Source organism: Alligator mississippiensis, chromosome 7, assembly GCF_030867095.1.
Source record: "Alligator mississippiensis isolate rAllMis1 chromosome 7, rAllMis1, whole genome shotgun sequence".
Lineage (NCBI taxonomy): Eukaryota > Metazoa > Chordata > Crocodylia > Alligatoridae > Alligator > Alligator mississippiensis.
In genome coordinates this window covers 39,298,804-39,316,173 of record NC_081830.1, presented here as the reverse complement: position 1 = coordinate 39,316,173, position 17,370 = coordinate 39,298,804, and the positions used below count along the sequence as shown (strand labels likewise).

Sequence of the window (17,370 nt, the reverse complement as noted above, 5' to 3'; positions counted from 1 at the left end):
TCTGTGGCCCAGTGGACAGGACCCAGCATGGAAGAGAGTGCTGTGACGCAATGGCCACCAAGGTGAGGCACCCCCTGCCCATCTTGCAGAAGCGGGGGGACACAACTCCATGCCGCTACTGCTGCTGGGAGCCCCGTGCCAGCTGCACTGTCATGGCTGCCAAGGTTAGGCACTGTGGTGGCATTGACATGGAGCTGTACCACCCCTGCTGCTGCTGGGCAGGCAGGGGGTGCCACACCTTGGTGGTTGCTTGGGTCCCAACCTCTGGGCTGTGGAGGCAGCTCCTGCTTGGTGCTGGTCCCACCAGGCTGCAGCCCCGTGCCCCACTGTGGGTGCAGAAATCTGGGAGGGCACATGCCCCCCCATTTTCCTCCCCGCATTGCCTATGCCCCCTCCACTCCCCCATTTGTCACCTATGCCTCCCCCTCCCCTTCATTGACTTACCAGCAGGGAGTTGCGGGATCTGCTGTCCGCCACGCTGCCTGGCTGCATTGCTGGCTGTGTGCATGTGCACATGAATGTGGCTCCCTGCTTCTGATCACCCCCCTCCCACTCCCCCCAGCCCCAAGCAGCCCCTTGCAGGCTGGAACTCTGCCAGCCTGCAAGGGGAAGCATGCAGTTTCTTGGGTTTTTCTCCTTTAAAGGGAAAATCTGCATCTTTCCATGGAAATGGAAAACCCGGATCCCTGGTCATAACCAATTGGTGAAGGGCAGATGAAATGTAAAGATCAGTTCCTAGACCTGAAGTCCTTCACATATGGAGCTGACCAAAGATTTTTTTCTATAAGATGTGAAATTTAAATATACTTTATCCCCTTTTTTAAAAGTGAGAACTGCTTGGGTGATCTCTTCAGTAAATATTTATTTGGCTGGATGTAAAACGACAAATGGTTAGTGTCTTTTTATTTTCCTTTATCATGTCCTCCTCTTAATCCTCAGTTTGCATGAAGATTTTTCCCTCTCTCTGAATTCTAAATCACCCCTTTTCCATGTGTGTGCATGGCAGCCATGCAAGACGTTATCAGGAGACTCCTGGACTGGGCAAATTATGCATATTTTATGCATTTTGGTGCGTGTGACCTCTGTTGTTTTTGTACCCAGACACTTAGTTAATTCTTTCTAATTTATGAGTTTGTTTTATTTAATCTTCCAGTCATCAATTACTGATTCACTTGTATCTTTGTTTCTTGGGTGAATGTGGCTATTTTGCAGTCCTCTTACTTAAAATATACAAGGAAATCTTGTTCATAGGGGCCAGTTTTTTTTAAACCTAAATACTTTTTCAGTTGCATGTTTTCCCTACCTAATCGCAGAAGGGTTAGGACAGGATTACTTCATGTAACCATTAATGGCTTTTGAATATGCACAATGTCTTAACATTCCTGTTGCCATGTTGGAACATCTGGAATAAGCTTTCCATGTTTAGGACTTGGATTGTGTCAGCAGCTGATCTCTTGCAGTCACCATCATGGATGTTTGTGTGCCTGCTCCGAGCATAATAATAAGCTGTAACTTTTGACATTTTCTTGTTTCTGCATGGGTGAACTGGCTTGAATGTCGTTGGCAGTTGTAAATTAACCTCTGAGCTGTGTTTCAGACTGATAGAGAGGGTTGGGTCTGTAATGTAGCCACACGGTAGTATAGACCATATGATTCTGTGAGAGTTTCAAGTTCCCCCTACACTGCTTGAGAGCTGAAGGGTTAGCATTCCTTTTACTGAGAGCTGTTCCTGTTTCTGCTTTCATAAATAAGGTGCCTTGCACTCACAGGCCTACTTTCATGAATGAAGGCCTTAACTATTTGATCCTAAATCATTGTTGTGCAGCCACTTGACTCTTTCTAAGGCCTCTTATGGAATACCCTTAACTTCTGCTCCTATCTACCAAAAAAAAAGCAGCAGTAGGCTTTGCTTGCTTAATGTTAGGATGAGAAACCTGTTATTACAAGTGGCTCTCGAGCAGTCACAGAAGCTGTATTTCATTCCCTCCCCTTCTCCTCTAGATTTCTTCCACAAAACAGGAGCAGAAGGCATTATATTTAGATCAGATAGTCAGTCTTCTTGTTTTTCCCTCCCTTCTTGTTGGTATGTGGTTTGTGGAGCTTTGGTAACTGTGTCCATGCTATCTAGTTGAAGGCTCAGCTGTATGTGGACACAGGGTTCTTCTGCAGATTGATTTCAAAGAGTGTTTGCTGCTGGGATGATTTTACCAAATCCTTTGCAAGTGTTCTGGTCCATAATTACCTTATGGAAAATTGTGATTGGTAACTAACTGGACTGGATCCCAGGAATGGACCCCTGGCTTTGATGTACACGCAAATGTTTTGTGTTGACCAGCTCCTGTGCTACCCCAGAGCCTAGGGAAATGTCTGAAGTTTCTGTCAGCCATGATCTTTGCTTCACAAAGCTGCAGGATTTCCTGTTTATCATTCTGGTGACATTCTTAGTTTAAAGGGCCCTTCATACTGCAGGGAGGGACTTGGCAGCAGAGCAGTTAGTGCCTTGCTACAGCTCCAGTGGCACAAATTCAAGCCTGCTATGGACTCGTGCCAAAGGCTGCCCCCAGTTGATTCAGCTATAAATGTGTACTGGTCATTCAGGCAGAGGAAATGAAAGGTGGCTGGGTCTGATCCTGGTTGCATCACTCCCTGGTATACCATTGCCTAAGAAACTGGTATGCTTTGACCATACTAGCCCAGTGGGCTTTCAGGTTCCAATGGGCCTACTGTCACACTGCAGGGAGAAAACAGTGCATCTGGCTTATTACTAAAGCTAAATTATTACTGTTGATTCCAACCACTGGATTTGGTTGTCCTTTGTCTTGCCCTTTGTTTAGCTATCTACACCTGTACACACAGGATATAAAGGAGGGAAGCCCAACCCCTGGCCCACAGACCTGTGTGGAGCTCTGCAAGCCACTGGTATTGTATCATCTGGCTTGCAGGGCTCGCCACAGGTCTGCAGACTATGGCCCTGCATGCTAGATTGGGTGCACAGGGCAGTGCAGGGCCCAATACCAGCCCATGGACCAGCCTGCACCATTCTTCTGATCAGCAGAGCCAAAAGGTTCAGTGCCACTGAGGGTAAGTGTTTTCAGTAACGTGAGGGGGAATTTTTTGGTAGTGTTTTTCATCTACTTTGTAGGGATGGAAATGTTTGCATAAGGTGCAGGGTGTTGGTTGTAGCCTGCAGTATGTGTTCCTCTGAGCACCTAGACCAGTGGTTCCCAAACTGTCGGTTGTGACCCCAAATGTGGTTGCAACATCAGTGGATGGGATCATGGGGGTGAAGGGCTGTGGGCTGGGAGTGAGGAGCCATGCTGTGGAAATGGGGCCAAAAATGGGGTCACGCTGAGGAAAAGTTTGGGAAGCACTGACCTAGACTGATCAGAGAATAAGAAGCTTGCTACTGGGATATGCTAATTAGTTGCTTAATTACTTAAACAGTCATGGAAAGCAAAATGACACAGTAGAATAATATAAACAAAAGTAATCTATCTGTTTAGTGTGACTTCCTGCCTTTGAGGAAAAACAGGACTGCCATGAGTATGACCTTCACTTTAAGCTATGTACCAAGTATATGGTGAACTAACATTACAAAGTGGGGAAGAAAAGGAGGTAGAAGCTTACTATACCCTGGGGAATTACGTGCTCACGCAATTTTGCACATAAAAGGCATGGCCATGCATAATTGCATAATTTTGCATAATTTAACCGTGGCGGGCTCTGTGCCTCCACCTCCATGATGTGGAGGCACAGAGCCGTGCAACTGGACAGCTGGGTAAGTGATGAGGGGAGCTCGTGTCTGCAGGACAGAGGGGTGGGCATGGGGTTTGTGGGTGGGCATGTGGGTGTGTGGGGTTTGTGTCTGGGTATGGGCTGTGTGCCATTGAGCTGGGCTGACCGGCTGTGTGTCTCCACATGGGGCTTCCAGCACTCTAGTGGGAAGCTGCATGCAGAGGCACAGGGTCTGCCCAGCCTGATGGTGTGCGACTGTGTCTCTGTGTGCGGCTTCCTGCTGGAGTGCTGGGAGCCCCATGGGGAGGGCCAGCCTGGTCTGATGGTGTGTGGGCACATGGAGCCATGGAGTTGCACGCCATCATGTCAGGCAGGCTCCTGCCTGCTTCCACATGTAGCTTCCTGCTGGAGTGCTGGAAGCCCCGCATAGAGGCATGCAGCCCACCCAGACCAATGGCACGTGGCTCCTGCCTGCTGTACTGCAAGCCCCACATGCTGGCAGGGAGCCAGCCCAGTCTAGTACAAAAGCACACACCAGCAGGCCAAGCTAACTCCGTGCCACCATGTGCAGGTCCTGGGGACTGCTGGGGACTTTGCCTGCTGCCACTGAGCCGCTGGCAGTGGGGGCTGTGTGCCATGGGGGGGAAATGTGTGGTGGGGGGCCCACACCCACCTACAACCCCTCCCCACCTCTTCACAACCCCCTCCACAAACCCCACACCCATCCACAAATCCCACACACACCCCCACACCCCTTCACACCCTCCCACCTGCCCACAAACCCCACACCCATCCCCAAACTCCATGCACACACCCCCACACCTTCACACATCCCCCCCCCCTCCAGACATCCACCCCCCAACCATACAAAGTACCTGCATATATTTCTACAGGTTCAAGTAGCTTTATATTTAGTTTAATTTGTAGAAAAAAACAAAGTAATTCATTTTGCAAAATTTTGAATTTTTCTGTTCATAATTTTGAATTTTTCTACACGTAATTCCCTGGGGTGTAGTTGCTCATAGTGAACAAGTATTGATTTAAGCAGTGTATACCAACTGATTCCTCACACATTTTGTGCATGCATCTTGTACCCCAGGGAAACTATTGCATAAATGTTTGAGATTCTTAAAAATATTGAGATTATCTTTAAATCCATCCGGCTGTAAAAGTACTTGCAGTCCAGCAACACAAAGCTCAGGGGGAGCCTTAAAACAATTTAGGAATGGCATGAAATAACTTGCCTGTACATAAAATGCCACAATATTAAAGCATGATACTTAGGGGCATTCTGGAATTTAACAGAGCTGCTCCCATTAAGAAACTGGAACTCTTCCCCTCCTGTTTCATTATTAGTTCCCTTTCCTAGCCCTTCAGAGGCATGAGGACTAACAGAATTCTAAAGCTGTGACATTTTAATACATGAAGAACCTGGACTGAATCCATTCCTGCCATTTCACTGGCAAATTTGTCTTATTTTGAAAGAGGGTGAAGCAGTTCACATTTGAGGAAAAGAAAAGCAAACCATTTTTTGCAAGGTGTGTCTTAGTTTTTCTTTTCCTCGTTACTTTACACAGTGTGTCTGTAGTGTCTGACTGGTGTAACTTGTTAGGACATGGATTGGTGTGCAAAGGGAAAGTGAAACCATCAGAAGTGCCCAATAAATGAAGACTTCACATGCGTCTGCAAATTTTTATATGGTTCTCACCTGTTCTCAGGTGAGAGCTATATAACATGTAGGTCATATACATATACATTAATGTGAATATATATAATACTGAATAATCTTCCTTTTTTTAAATTATTTTCTTTTTCTTTTTAAGTAAAACAAAACTAAGGAGAAAATTCCTGGTGTTAACAAGTGTGGCGTATCCGTGTTCATATGACTATGTGTGCTATTGCTTGTGTTCTGATTCTTGCCTTTATTCCCCCCCAGTAATATGTCGGATGCCCTTGCAAATGCAGTGTGTGATCGCTGCCAGGCTCGCTTCGATCCTGCAGAGAGGATTGTGAACAGCAATGGGGAGCTTTATCATGAGAACTGCTTTGTCTGCGCTCAGTGTTTTCGACAGTTCCCAGATGGACTCTTCTATGAGGTGAGGTGGTTGCATCTGGGAAGCTGCAGACAGTTATCAGACTTGTTCCTTAAATCTGATACAGGGTGATGCTTAGTGAGCATCCTTCTCTCTTATTGGCACTGTGGGAATCGAATTCAGCACACTGCAGATTCAAGCACTTTAGTGCTTCTCTGCCTTTCCCTAGCCAGTGCATAAAGATCTTTCAGGGCTAGTTCAGACATCGCTGTTAAAGGTGAATGGGCAGTGACCATTAGGTCCCAAAGGTACATCTTTCTGGGGGATGATTGTGGTAGAGCTTATTTTTTAAATGATGTTAACATAAAATAAAAGCATAGAAAAAGCCAATCATGGAAAAGTGGGGTTGTATGTGATGGTCTTTTCCCCTTTCCCTACATCTTTTGCCTAACCTAAAAATACCCTTGCTGATTTAACTCCACTTCCCATGAAAAGTCAGTATGGGACTGAGTGCAAATATGGAAAGTTTCATTACCCAAGGATTTCTTTTCAAGGAAATAATAAACAACTGAGAGAGGGAGTTATGGACCTTTACAAACATGCAAACACTAACAATACCATTTGAATTTTTCTTGTGGATAGTTTGTAATTTACCCAGGGCTTTGTCTCCTTTGTTTTGTTTACAGTTTGAAGGTCGGAAGTATTGTGAACATGATTTCCAGATGCTGTTTGCACCTTGCTGCGGGGAATGTGGTAAGATATCCACATGTAAATGTGTCCAGCCTCTCTCTTTCCTTTGGTGGATGTCATGGGGAAGGAATTATTCCTTCATGGTAATAAAAATTCTAACCTAAGGGTCACTTTGAAGAGGGGGATCTCTGAACAGAAACAGAAGTTGAGCAGTGAGCAACAAGAAAGTCATGTTTTTGATATTGGACACCTGGGATGGAATGATGTTTTTGGAGTCAGTGTATACAAGGCCTTGGAACATTAAAAGGGAACAGCAATGGGGAGGGGAAGGATTCTTGCTGCAAAGTTTTTACTTTCATCTAAGGGTTGTATTTTCCTTTCCAAGGTGAGTTCATTATCGGACGAGTGATCAAGGCAATGAACAATAACTGGCACCCAGACTGCTTCCGTTGTGAGCTCTGTGATGTGGCACTTGCTGACCTGGGCTTTGTGAAGAATGCTGGCAGGTAAGGGAGAGCAGGAGCTGTTGGGGTCCTGACAGTTGACTGTGAATGTGAGAGCAGAAGTACTTTTAGGGAAATAAAGGTATAAAATGAACTCTGAGCCAGACATTGGTTAAAAAGTGAGAAAATGGAAAGAAAAGGTTAAGGTTTTCCTCATCTAGGAAAATGCGAGGAGAGACAGAAGACAGAAACCAATAGATTGTGGATAGAGTCAGGAAGAGGCAGGAGACTGATGGGCAAAGCAAAGGATTCTATGCAGAAGATAGCAGGTGAAGGACAAAAGGGAGCTGGCCTACTGCAGCCACGGCCAGGACTCCTGAGCACTTAGCAAAATACTAAGAGGGAATCTGTGTTCACATAAAGACTGTGTCCTCACTGGCTCTTTAAAATTATTCATTTTACAGATGTGAAATATGTACAAACAAACTTCCCAGAAAATTTTGTTTAAAAATTGACAAGATAAATATAAACAAGGCAGGAAACATGCACAAAAGCACATCATGGTAAGAACAGAGCTAGGCACTTGTAGTTTACTATGCTGCAGAATTCTAATCTAGCTTCAGGATTCATATGTCTGTCCAGCAGGATCTGGGAGAGTCACTGAAGGGAAACGGTCATGCCTAAGAGGCAACCAAAATAGGAAATGGAAGGAGAAGGTTGCAGCTGTGCCTTGTCCAGCAAGGAGACCTCTGTAATTCCTTCTCTGTAAAGTAGTCCTCCACAAATCCAACAGCCTGCCTTCCGGAAGTAAAGTCCTTGGATTTTCTTTTCAGCTCCCTGGTTTATTCCTCTGTCCAGTCTGCATAGTATCCGTGAGCAGTTCAGGGTATCTCAGTGGTGGCAGATGACAGAACAAGGAGCAACAGTCTCAAGTTGCAGCAAGGGAAGTTTAGGTTAGATATTAGGAAGAATTTTGTCACTAGAAGGGTAGTCAAACACTAGAACAGATTACCCAGAGAAGTGGAAGCTCCATTCTTGGAGGTCTTCAAAACCCAGGTAGACAAAGCTGTGGCTGGGATGATCTAGCTGGGAATGGTTCTGCTTTGAGCAGGGGGTTAGACTAGATGTCCTCCTGAGGTCCCTTCCAATCCTAACTTTCTATGATTCTATCTTCTGAGGAAGCAGTCAGGATTCCAGCAACTATCAACTACAATACAAAGCTGTTTGACTTCATAATTTAGGATCCAAACTCTGCAAGACGCATGGAGTTTCTCCTAATGACATGAAAAGTATATGTAAATACGACTGGACTGTTGTATGGCTTAATGTAGTTCCCATCTTTCCAGGGAAACATGATTGGCATAATACAATTCCTTATGGGTTCTTCTGTTCTGTCAGCTTGTACTTCATTATCTCCCTTTCCTTCCCTGCTTTCTTCCTGGGTTCATTTCACTGGGAGTAGTTTATTGTAGGGAGGGTAGTGAAGCTAACATAGGTTAGCAATCATCTGTAGCAGACAAAATGTTTGAACAGCCAAAATATATGAAGCAGAATGTAAATAATTATAAAATACCTTTAAAAATCTTTGAGCGTCCTCCAAGGTGGGCTGGGTTACACTTCTTCAGCACACCTGCCTATTTTCTTTTTGGTTAACTATTTTGCAGAAATTCAGAGTTTCAGGTTCAGCATTTACTAAAAGGAAATAAAGCTTCCCTTGATTTGCAGTTTTCCTGATCCACATCTCATGATTCCCTCTGTGTTGGTATCTTTATCGTACTGTGATCATTTCAGGCAACAATAATTCATAGAAGACTGTATAACAAAACTAGTTTAGAAAATGCTGCCAAACCTGTAGGTGCACACAGCTAATGGGACCATGGCCCACCATTCTAAGGACAAGTAAAAATAATACTGTGATTTTTCTTTTACTGTATATGGCCCAATGCTCTGCACAAATGAGGCTTTTTTATCTTAGACCTCTTTAGTTTGGAAACTGTGGCTGTCCCCCCTTAATTCTGGCCCCTGGCTGGTCCCATCAAAGGTTTTTCCTTCTTCCTGTTTTACAGGAATCCCTTATCCACTCTATTCCAAACTCTCTGTGAATTCTACACAGTAGATCTAGACATGCTTTACCCTCTGCCACCTCAAAACAACCTCCACAGTGAAAATAACATTGGATTTCAGGGAAGGGTTTCTAGGTTGTGCAGGGAAAAGATCAGAAGCTATATCTTAGGGCTGTGATGCTAATTGGCTTATTTCTTGGTGTGGTCTGTGTTTGCTTGAATCCAGCTGGAGTGTGTTGTCTTTTAGATGAAGAAATTGGGATTTGACTAATTTCTTGCTTCCTGCTCCTACCATGAAGTAGTCAAACATCAGTTGGTTTCATGTCTTATGATTTACTGAGAATGCAACACATCTTTTCTAGGAAATTAGCCTTTGCTCCTTTTAGCTGCGTTCAGATGAATGAACTGATTCTCAGACTTTGAGGAGGAGGAGACTGACCCTAGGTATAGCATCATTTGTCTTTGTTGGCTTTCACACTAAAAAATCTCTTAGCTGGGTTGGTTAGAAAAAGGGTTCTTGGATCCGGAAGTGAAAGCAAATGTATTCACTTGCTCACAGTTCAGACTTAGCACTTAGTGAGCTCTCATTTGTCTTTCCTTCATAAGTCTGAGGCAACATTACAGCCTTTTTGCCACAGAACAAGCTGCATAAGGCTTCACGGAACTTCTCAGCTACAAAGAAATACATGACTGGGTCAAGGGCGCCATTCAGGCTAGTGAGGCAAGAAGTGATGCGGTTATTTAGAGCCAGGATTCGCTGAGTTTCACAGGAAGTCTTGGTGCCATCATAATGGAGAATATAAATGTAGCGATTGACATGATAGGGTACAAAGCAGACCAGGAAGATCATTAGAACCATGATGATCATCTTGATGGCTTTTTCCTTCAGGTGCTTCTCAACTCTGTTGCCACTTTTTAGGCTGCGGATGATTAATAAGTAGCAAGTCACTGTAGTAACAAATGGAAAGGTGAATGCCACTGCCAAGGATATAAGAGCGTGGCGTGATGCCTTTTCTCTGTAAAGTTGCAGGCAGACAGTTGTATTATTCATCTGGACTGTCTGCACACTGATCAACAGAGGTGCCATTGCAACAGCAACTATAGCCCATAGAAAGGCACATGCTAAGTGAGCATAGAGTGACCTGCGGAGTTTAATGGACTTCACAGGATGCACAATGGCTAGGAAGCGGTCAACGCTGATGCACATGAGAAAGTAGATGCTAGCATACATGTTGAGATAAAAGAGGAAACCAGTAAGTCTGCATGGGATCTCACCAAATGGCCAGTGATTGCCAGAAAAATGGTATACCACCCGGGTGGGAAGTATCAGCACAAAAGACAAGTCAGCAACAGCAAGATGCATCAGGAAGATGTTGGCTGGAGTACCTGACTTCTGGTCCCGGATGAAGAGCCAGAGAGCCAGAGCATTGCCAACAAGAGCCAGGATGAAATCCAGGAGATAAAAAGTTGCAAAAAGGATGTTCTCCATGTGGGTCTCTTTGCCACATTGCTCCGAAGCTTCCAGGGAAGAATTGAGTAGCAGGCTTGAGGTCTCTGCTGGGCTATCCATCCCTCACCACGTCTCTGGAAAGAAATACGAGAACCTGAAAGAAACAAGAAAATATATTTTAACAAAGATACCCTGGACATAGAGAGACAGCTTGAAAATAAATACCAGTCATCATCTTCTTGATATTAGCACTTTAAAAGGAAAGTGTCAAGTACTCATAAACTCAGTCTTACCTTAATTATAAACCCTTCCTTCACAGTTGTTTTTTCCAAGCCTTCACTTTCAGTTGAAGAAATTACTGACTACATTTAATCTTTAAGCTATATGGAGACCTAGTAAGTGATAAAATAACTAAATGTACATGCCTCGAGTTAATGGGGGAAATAGAGGCAGGCACTACACTGGCAGTTAGGAAGGGTTTGTTGTTTTTGTTTGTTTTTGTTGTTTTTTTTAAGTGTGACACCAAAACATTGCACTAAAATTAGAGCTCCTAATCCAGCATTTTCACTAGAAACAGATATCTGTTATAAGGAAGCTCAATTTAGGGCACATAGCTTATTTCTGCGTGGCATGATGGGGGAGTCTTCGGAGTCCATGACAAGCAGAAATTTTTCCAAGGGCAGAGTTCCCAGAAATGGTTGATAGGGCTTAATTTATCAAAATTCCAGAGTTGTTCTACAGTCTTCGTACTTGTGTTGGCATCTGGAAGAGAAAGAAGCTTGTGATCCATTTGTTCTGGGCAGTCAAGTAGGGTCCTCAGTTTGATATAGTTTAAAGGGACCCAATTTTCTAATGCCCTGGGAACCTGACCTCTGAGATGTCTCTGAGTTGTGCTTCTCAAATCACTCTTTGATTTTGAAAATCTGGGTTATGATACTTTAGGGGCTGCATCCAGCAAGGAACAGAGTGAATGTGAGCAAAAGTCCATCAGATCCCTGCTGACACAGCAAGGGGAGGTTCACAGGAGATTAAACAGGTACAGAGGTACAGACCTGTGTGCAGACAGCTGTAGACTTTGGTGTTTCTCAGATATCCATGTGTCCTAACTACCTGCATGTTCTACAAAGGGTAAACCCCACCTGCATGAATGACTGATGTACTAGAAACTGAGGAAAAAGTTTTCAAAATTGTTTTTCTTCCCACCGGGACCTTGGATCATTGTGTCATTCCCTGCAGGATTTGCAGTGGATTTATGCATAACTTGCTTATTCCCACTTTGTTGATCTCTCTCTACATTCTTTCATGAATGTGACTAAGGTCCTGTACAGCAGAATGGTATTCTGAGTTCACAGTACAGTAAGGAGTATCTGAGTTAATATTGTACTGTTCAACCACTACTGCAGAATACTGCAGTTTTTTCCAAGAAGCAGTAAAGGAAGCTGATGTAGGAAGAGAGGGTGCTGCCATAGATGGAGGAAAAATTAGGCAGGGAGGCATAGCCCACAGGGGAAACACCAGTATGCTGGCATTCATTGTGGAAGCCAGAGACAGCAGCAAGTGTAATTGGGTTTCAGAAGTATCTGAAAAAGATTGTCTATTGTGTAAGTCTCTTTGACTTGTGCCATCATCTGTGTCAGTTTGATGTTAGAAGTCTGGCAATTCCTGAAATATTTGCCCTGTTTCTTTTCTTGTGCTGATAGTGAAGACCTCAATACATGCTTCCTCCTGTATGACTAGCCTGCTCCCCCTTATGGTTGGGATGCTTAAGAAATCCTTGTAAGGTAGTTGTACAAGAGTCACACCCCTATCAAAAGCCTTGCTGCCTCCTGAAGTAGTATGGCAGCAGGCAAGTGACTTGAAGTAAAGGCAATGCTTCCTGCCTCCCCATGAGCTCAGGTTCTCTCAGAAAAGCTGAAAGAGTTGTATACTGAGAAACAGAAATTGCTTAGGAAGAACAGTCCAGAAACAGAATATTGAAACAACATTGCAAGAAAATTTCCTTGTTTTTGATGCTTTTGCTTTTAGGGCAGGAGATAACTTATGTTAGCTAGAGAGGAGTACTCTGAACCACACTCCTCCAGTCAGCTTACTTCAGACAGAAAAGATAAAGGTTGATACAAAGGAGAATGGGTGGAAACAGGACCCTGAAATGCTTTCATTTGACCACAGTGGGTCCCTCTCACTCCATATGCAGCTTGACTTCAGAGCATTTTGCTGGGACGAGACGGATTCAAGGTTCAGGAGTACAGGAACCTATTGTGCAACTGATCTGCAGGGTGCTTGTTTCTGCCTTCCTGAAACGCTGCATGGTTTTATTTTTTTTTAAGGCAGATAATATGTATGTAAGAGGAGCCTGCATCAGATCCTGAGCAGAACGCTGCTCCATGGGCCACATTTGTCAGATGTCAGCACACTGTCGAAATGGACATGCAGCTTCACTCTTACATTGCCCACATCGCTTATAAAGTGGAAGCCCACTCTTGGGTACTTTTTTGCATGTGGGTTGCCAAGGTGTGTATTTTCAAAGACTGACTTGGCAGACTCTGCACATGCTTGCTGGTGCTCCTGTTTGTCCCTTTGAAACTGTAAACCCTAGCATCTTTGTGAAACACCTGTATAGTCTGGCCTGTGAGAGAAGCTAGTATTACCTACTTAAACTTTTTATTCTTTCTGAAAGGAATTTGATTGGATATAGTTTTCCTATGATACGCCAGAGAAGTGGGAAATCTTACCTATTAAATAGCTATTTCAACAAAGTTGGGATATTCCTTGTAATACCCTCTGCATGAGTCTACACACACTCTCTTTTACCGTTTCACTTAGTTAGATAGTCCTGCCTCAAACATCTGCAGAAGGGTGATAATTCATAGCAACAGTTAGACAAGCCGATGGCTTAGTTTATAACCAGTTATAACTTTCTTCTAAAAATGGTAAACAATGGACAAATGTCCAGAAGCTTAATGTTGGGTCATCTTACAGACAGATAAAGCTATCCCTTTACTCCCTGCCATTGCCTTGGACCAGAGCCTGGGGTGGTTCTAATGATCAGATTTGTTTGAACTGACTTCCAGGGATAGATTAAGGGTATGATCTTTGGGATTCAACCTGAGTTATCTGTCATCGTTTGACATTAGAATAACAAAATCTCTAGGGATGTAATCCTGCCCCATTGAATCAGTTGCAAAACTCCCAGTGACTTTACTGGTGTGAGGATTTTACCATGAGATCCTTTGGGGGGAGGGACAGTGAATGAAAGATGTCAGGAAGTCCAGTGAATTTGTGATGAGGAAATGCTGCGAGGGCTGAAGCTGCAGGAGTTATAAAAACACTGATGGATCCAGGGCCACAAAAATTGTCTCTCAAAATTAGAGTGGTTATGGGGGAAGGCTGCTGTTATCTATTTTGTCCTGTGTGATTCTTTCTTGTCTTGTCAAACCATGCAGAAGATAAACAGGACCTTCTTTACAATACACTTTCATTTTGGCTTTAAACTAAAATTGCTCTCTCAGAGTTTTGACCAATGTGGTGTTTAATATTTTTTTTAACTGCTTGTGCTCGTTGACATGAAAAATAAGATGTCCTTTGCATTCGAGTAGCTGATAAAATGTCTATGCATCATTAGAGCCAGTTGTTGAACCAACTTTGAGAACTGAAGTGCTTACTCCACAAAGCTATAATTTGTAAAAAGTTTTCATGGTAAAATTTCACTGCAGCTGTAGGGATCAGATAATAACTTTATGCTTATTATCATAGGAAATATTCAGCTGTTAATTATTTTATAAAACTTACTGATTCAAAATATGTAAGCTAATTTTATTAGCCTTTTAGGGTTTTTTTTCTATCTAGTACATAATGGAATAATTCTGTCATTCCTAGTCTATTTGTTACCATAGTACACAAGAATGCTCGGAATGAATTAGAAATCACTGTTGCTTTTCCAGATGACCTATTGTCAGTGTTTTATGCTAAACTGTACAGTGTAAGAGGTCTGAATCTGTAGACAGAATAACTAAGAATCTGGCTTGCCAGCCCAGAATTTCCACTTGGATTGCGCTACTGGGGTGGTGTGAATATTTAGTGATGTATGTATTGCTTAACAGAGCACTATTCTATAGCGAGCCATTATTCCAAGCCTCCCACAGCTGAGTTGTAAGCAGAGACATAGTTACTCATTTGAAATGTGCTCACATAGCTATATTTTACATGCATTTCTCCCTCCTACCCCCCATTATACAGATGAGCTTTTGGATATAGTTATCATACTTTACCACTACAGCAGAATTACTGTTCTAGTAAGTTCTCTACCTGTTCATTAACACAAAGCTTCATGAAGACCAAGGAAAATTTGCTAGCTCATCACAAAAAGGAATCTTATTTGTCCAGCTTGCTGTTTTGCTTAATGTCCTTTGTTGTGCAATTTAAGCAGTTCCTGGGGAAATTAGGAATACATAATGAGACTTTTCATGTACTACAGATTTTTCTGTTCTTTCCTAATCATTTCTGTAGCATAGATTCTGCTTGTAAATTTTTCCCCTTTTAAATGATCATGGGAGCATGCTTTGTCCAGCAGGAGGGTCTTGTCTTTCCCTGAATTATAAACCAACTCTGGATGAAACAAGTCTCCTGTGTCAGATCATTCTAGTCTGAATCCCTTCTGGATGATAGTGCTTCATGCCTGAGGGAAATTAATAACATCAAGAAGTGACATTCATGATGTCTGTCTGTCTGTCTCTGTCTATGTGTAGGGTTCATGGGGATGGGGACTTAATATAGAAGTGTGGGAAGTTTATTCTAATTGGGGGAGATAGGCTACTAAGAATTGCATTCTGATAAGTCTTTTTTTTTTTTTTTTCCTAAAAATGTTTTCTGTGTTTAGTCTGACCTTTACACTACATATGTCAGCCTCTCCGTTGCTTCTTCCACCCACACTAGCTTAGCCACAACAGCTTAAAGTGTTTGGGAAAGCTGCTCTATTATTCTTTCAACTGAAGTCAATTCTCTTACCTTTTGGATGGTGCAGTCCTAGTGTGGAGGGTAAAGTCCTTTTGAAGAAAATCTCTGGGAGCGCCTTCTGAAGCCAGCAAGCCAAGGAGAAGCTGCATAGATGGAAACAATGAGGCGAGCCAGAAGGAGCCAACAATTGCAGGCTTAGTAAAGGTTGCAGAGCAAGCCCCTCTATATAGTGTCCTGCTAGCTCTGATAGTGCATTATCAGCTCACTCATGTAACAGAGGGGAGAGGCAACAACACGCTTGCAGTGAAAGGCTGTCTTCTTTCGAACTGAGCCTTTGGAAGGGGGGAGCTGCTGCTGTTGCTGCTGCTGCTGTTATATTTATGAATATTTCAGTGTGTTTGTTCTACTTATTAAAGTCTCCATCTGAACCCCCCAGTCCTTTGCAGGGACTCTTTGGAGTTTTGTGATTATTTTAGAGGGGTGGAGAGGGGCATTGTGCAGGGAGGGAGTCTGGTATTAATAGACACAACAGGACATTTCAGAATGGAATAATTCTATAATGGTGGGAGTGGGGGTGAGAGGGGCGGCTGCTATAGCAACAGCTCTGCCATTCCAAGACTCCACTTTGCTTGCAATAGAGGAGGGTCTATGGGACAGCAGAGAGGGTTTGTGAATGGGGAGGGGTTGATAATGGTTTATCAGTGCAAAGGGCTTGAAGGCCCCTTATTCAGCTGAATGAGAGGGGTCTCTTTCAGGACACTTGCTGCAGGGTCCCAATGTCCTGCCCTGTATAATTAGTCTCCATTTGACAGTGCTGAATAAAATTGATGCCTTTATCCTGGGATGAGCACAGCTGCATGCTTCCTTATAATGGGGCGCTGTCTGCTTTTTCTGGGGACTGTGGCTCTGTCTGGGAGGACCAGGAGCTCCAGCCCTGGAGAGAGGCTAACGCAGAAGAGAAGACTCAAAGTGAAAGAATAATAATACTTTGCAATAATATAGGCATCCTCCTTCTGGGTAGTGTAACAGTGTGATGCCTCACAACAATGCCCAAGTGATACAGGGTTGTATTCTTATCCCTGTTTTGTACATGGCAAGTTATATGGTTAGGTGTCTTGTACTTGAGGCCATATAGGAGGTCTGTGAGAGAGTGGAATAATACCCAGGCCTGCTGACCTCTCCATCATACAGCCATTCCTTTTTCACTCTTTCTTGCCATTGGCTTTTTGGAAGAAGGCTTCTCAATCATGATCACAGATTTGTATATGATTATAGTTGAGAGGAGTTAAGCAGGTATGTCTGCTTTTACTGTGGTGTGAAAATATTCACACGTCCTTCTCCAGGTGGCCTGCTATGTGTTCAGTCTGTCAAAGTTTCACCTCAAGCAAACTGCTCTATGGCTGGAGGGACAGATGACAAGTGAGCTAAATGAAAGATCATCCCACCTGAGCTTCTAAACATAAGGCCTGAAGCTGGCTGATCCAGCTGCTTCCCATCTTTTGATTCTTCTATGTGTAAGCAAAACAACCAGCTTCTACAACAATGTCTTTCATCCCTTTGTCACATACTTCAGTGACAGAAACTTCAGCTGTGTGCCTGTTTAGGGTTTCTGCTTGTTATGCAGCCTGAAACATATTAAGGAACTTGTAGATTTGGAACATAGAAAAGCATATTCCTTTGCTTATCCGTCTGCTTTGGGCAGAGGAGCCATGATTCAAATGGTATCTGTCTCAGCTATTGAGGACTGATGGATCTGACCAGGGTAGGGGAAGTGTAATGATGTGCCTTGAAGAGGACCATCAGAAAAAAACTCTAAGACAGAGGGCTGTATGTGTGGATATACATCAACACAAACATATCTATAGATCCCAATGCATTTTTACTGCTCCATACAAAAGCAGAAGTTCATACACCGTAATTTAGGTGTCATTAGCGGTCTGCTGTAAGCCTGCTTCATATCATCAGGGCATGTTAAAAAATGGTCTAGGCTCTTCCCTGCAAGA

General features: G+C 43.5%; 2 protein-coding genes across 4 annotated transcripts in view; one reads left to right on the top strand and one right to left on the bottom strand.

The window, feature by feature from the left end:
- The window catches only part of LIMS2 (LIM zinc finger domain containing 2), a 46,739-nt gene that overhangs the window by 19,320 nt on the left and 10,049 nt on the right, over nucleotides 1–17,370 (top strand). For all 3 annotated transcript variants that reach the window (XM_006261791.4, XM_059730889.1, XM_019486118.2), the window contains exons 2-4: nucleotides 5,672–5,831; nucleotides 6,455–6,521; nucleotides 6,844–6,964. In XM_006261791.4, the coding sequence (XP_006261853.2) occupies nucleotides 5,672–5,831; nucleotides 6,455–6,521; nucleotides 6,844–6,964 (348 nt within the window). The remainder of the gene's footprint in view (nucleotides 1–5,671; nucleotides 5,832–6,454; nucleotides 6,522–6,843; nucleotides 6,965–17,370) is intronic.
- On the bottom strand, nucleotides 4,636–15,826 carry GPR17 (G protein-coupled receptor 17). Its single transcript, XM_019486120.2, has 2 exons — nucleotides 15,419–15,826; nucleotides 4,636–10,568 (listed from the first exon to the last, which is right to left on the bottom strand). Exon 2 carries the CDS (start codon nucleotides 10,532–10,534, stop codon nucleotides 9,518–9,520), a length of 1,017 nt encoding a protein of 338 aa, XP_019341665.1. The 5' UTR covers nucleotides 10,535–10,568; nucleotides 15,419–15,826; the 3' UTR covers nucleotides 4,636–9,517.

Coding starts and splice junctions, on each gene's coding strand:
- GPR17 (XM_019486120.2), bottom strand. CDS start 10,534: ATGGATAGCCCAGCAGAGACCTCAAGCCTGCTACTCAATTCTTCCCTG.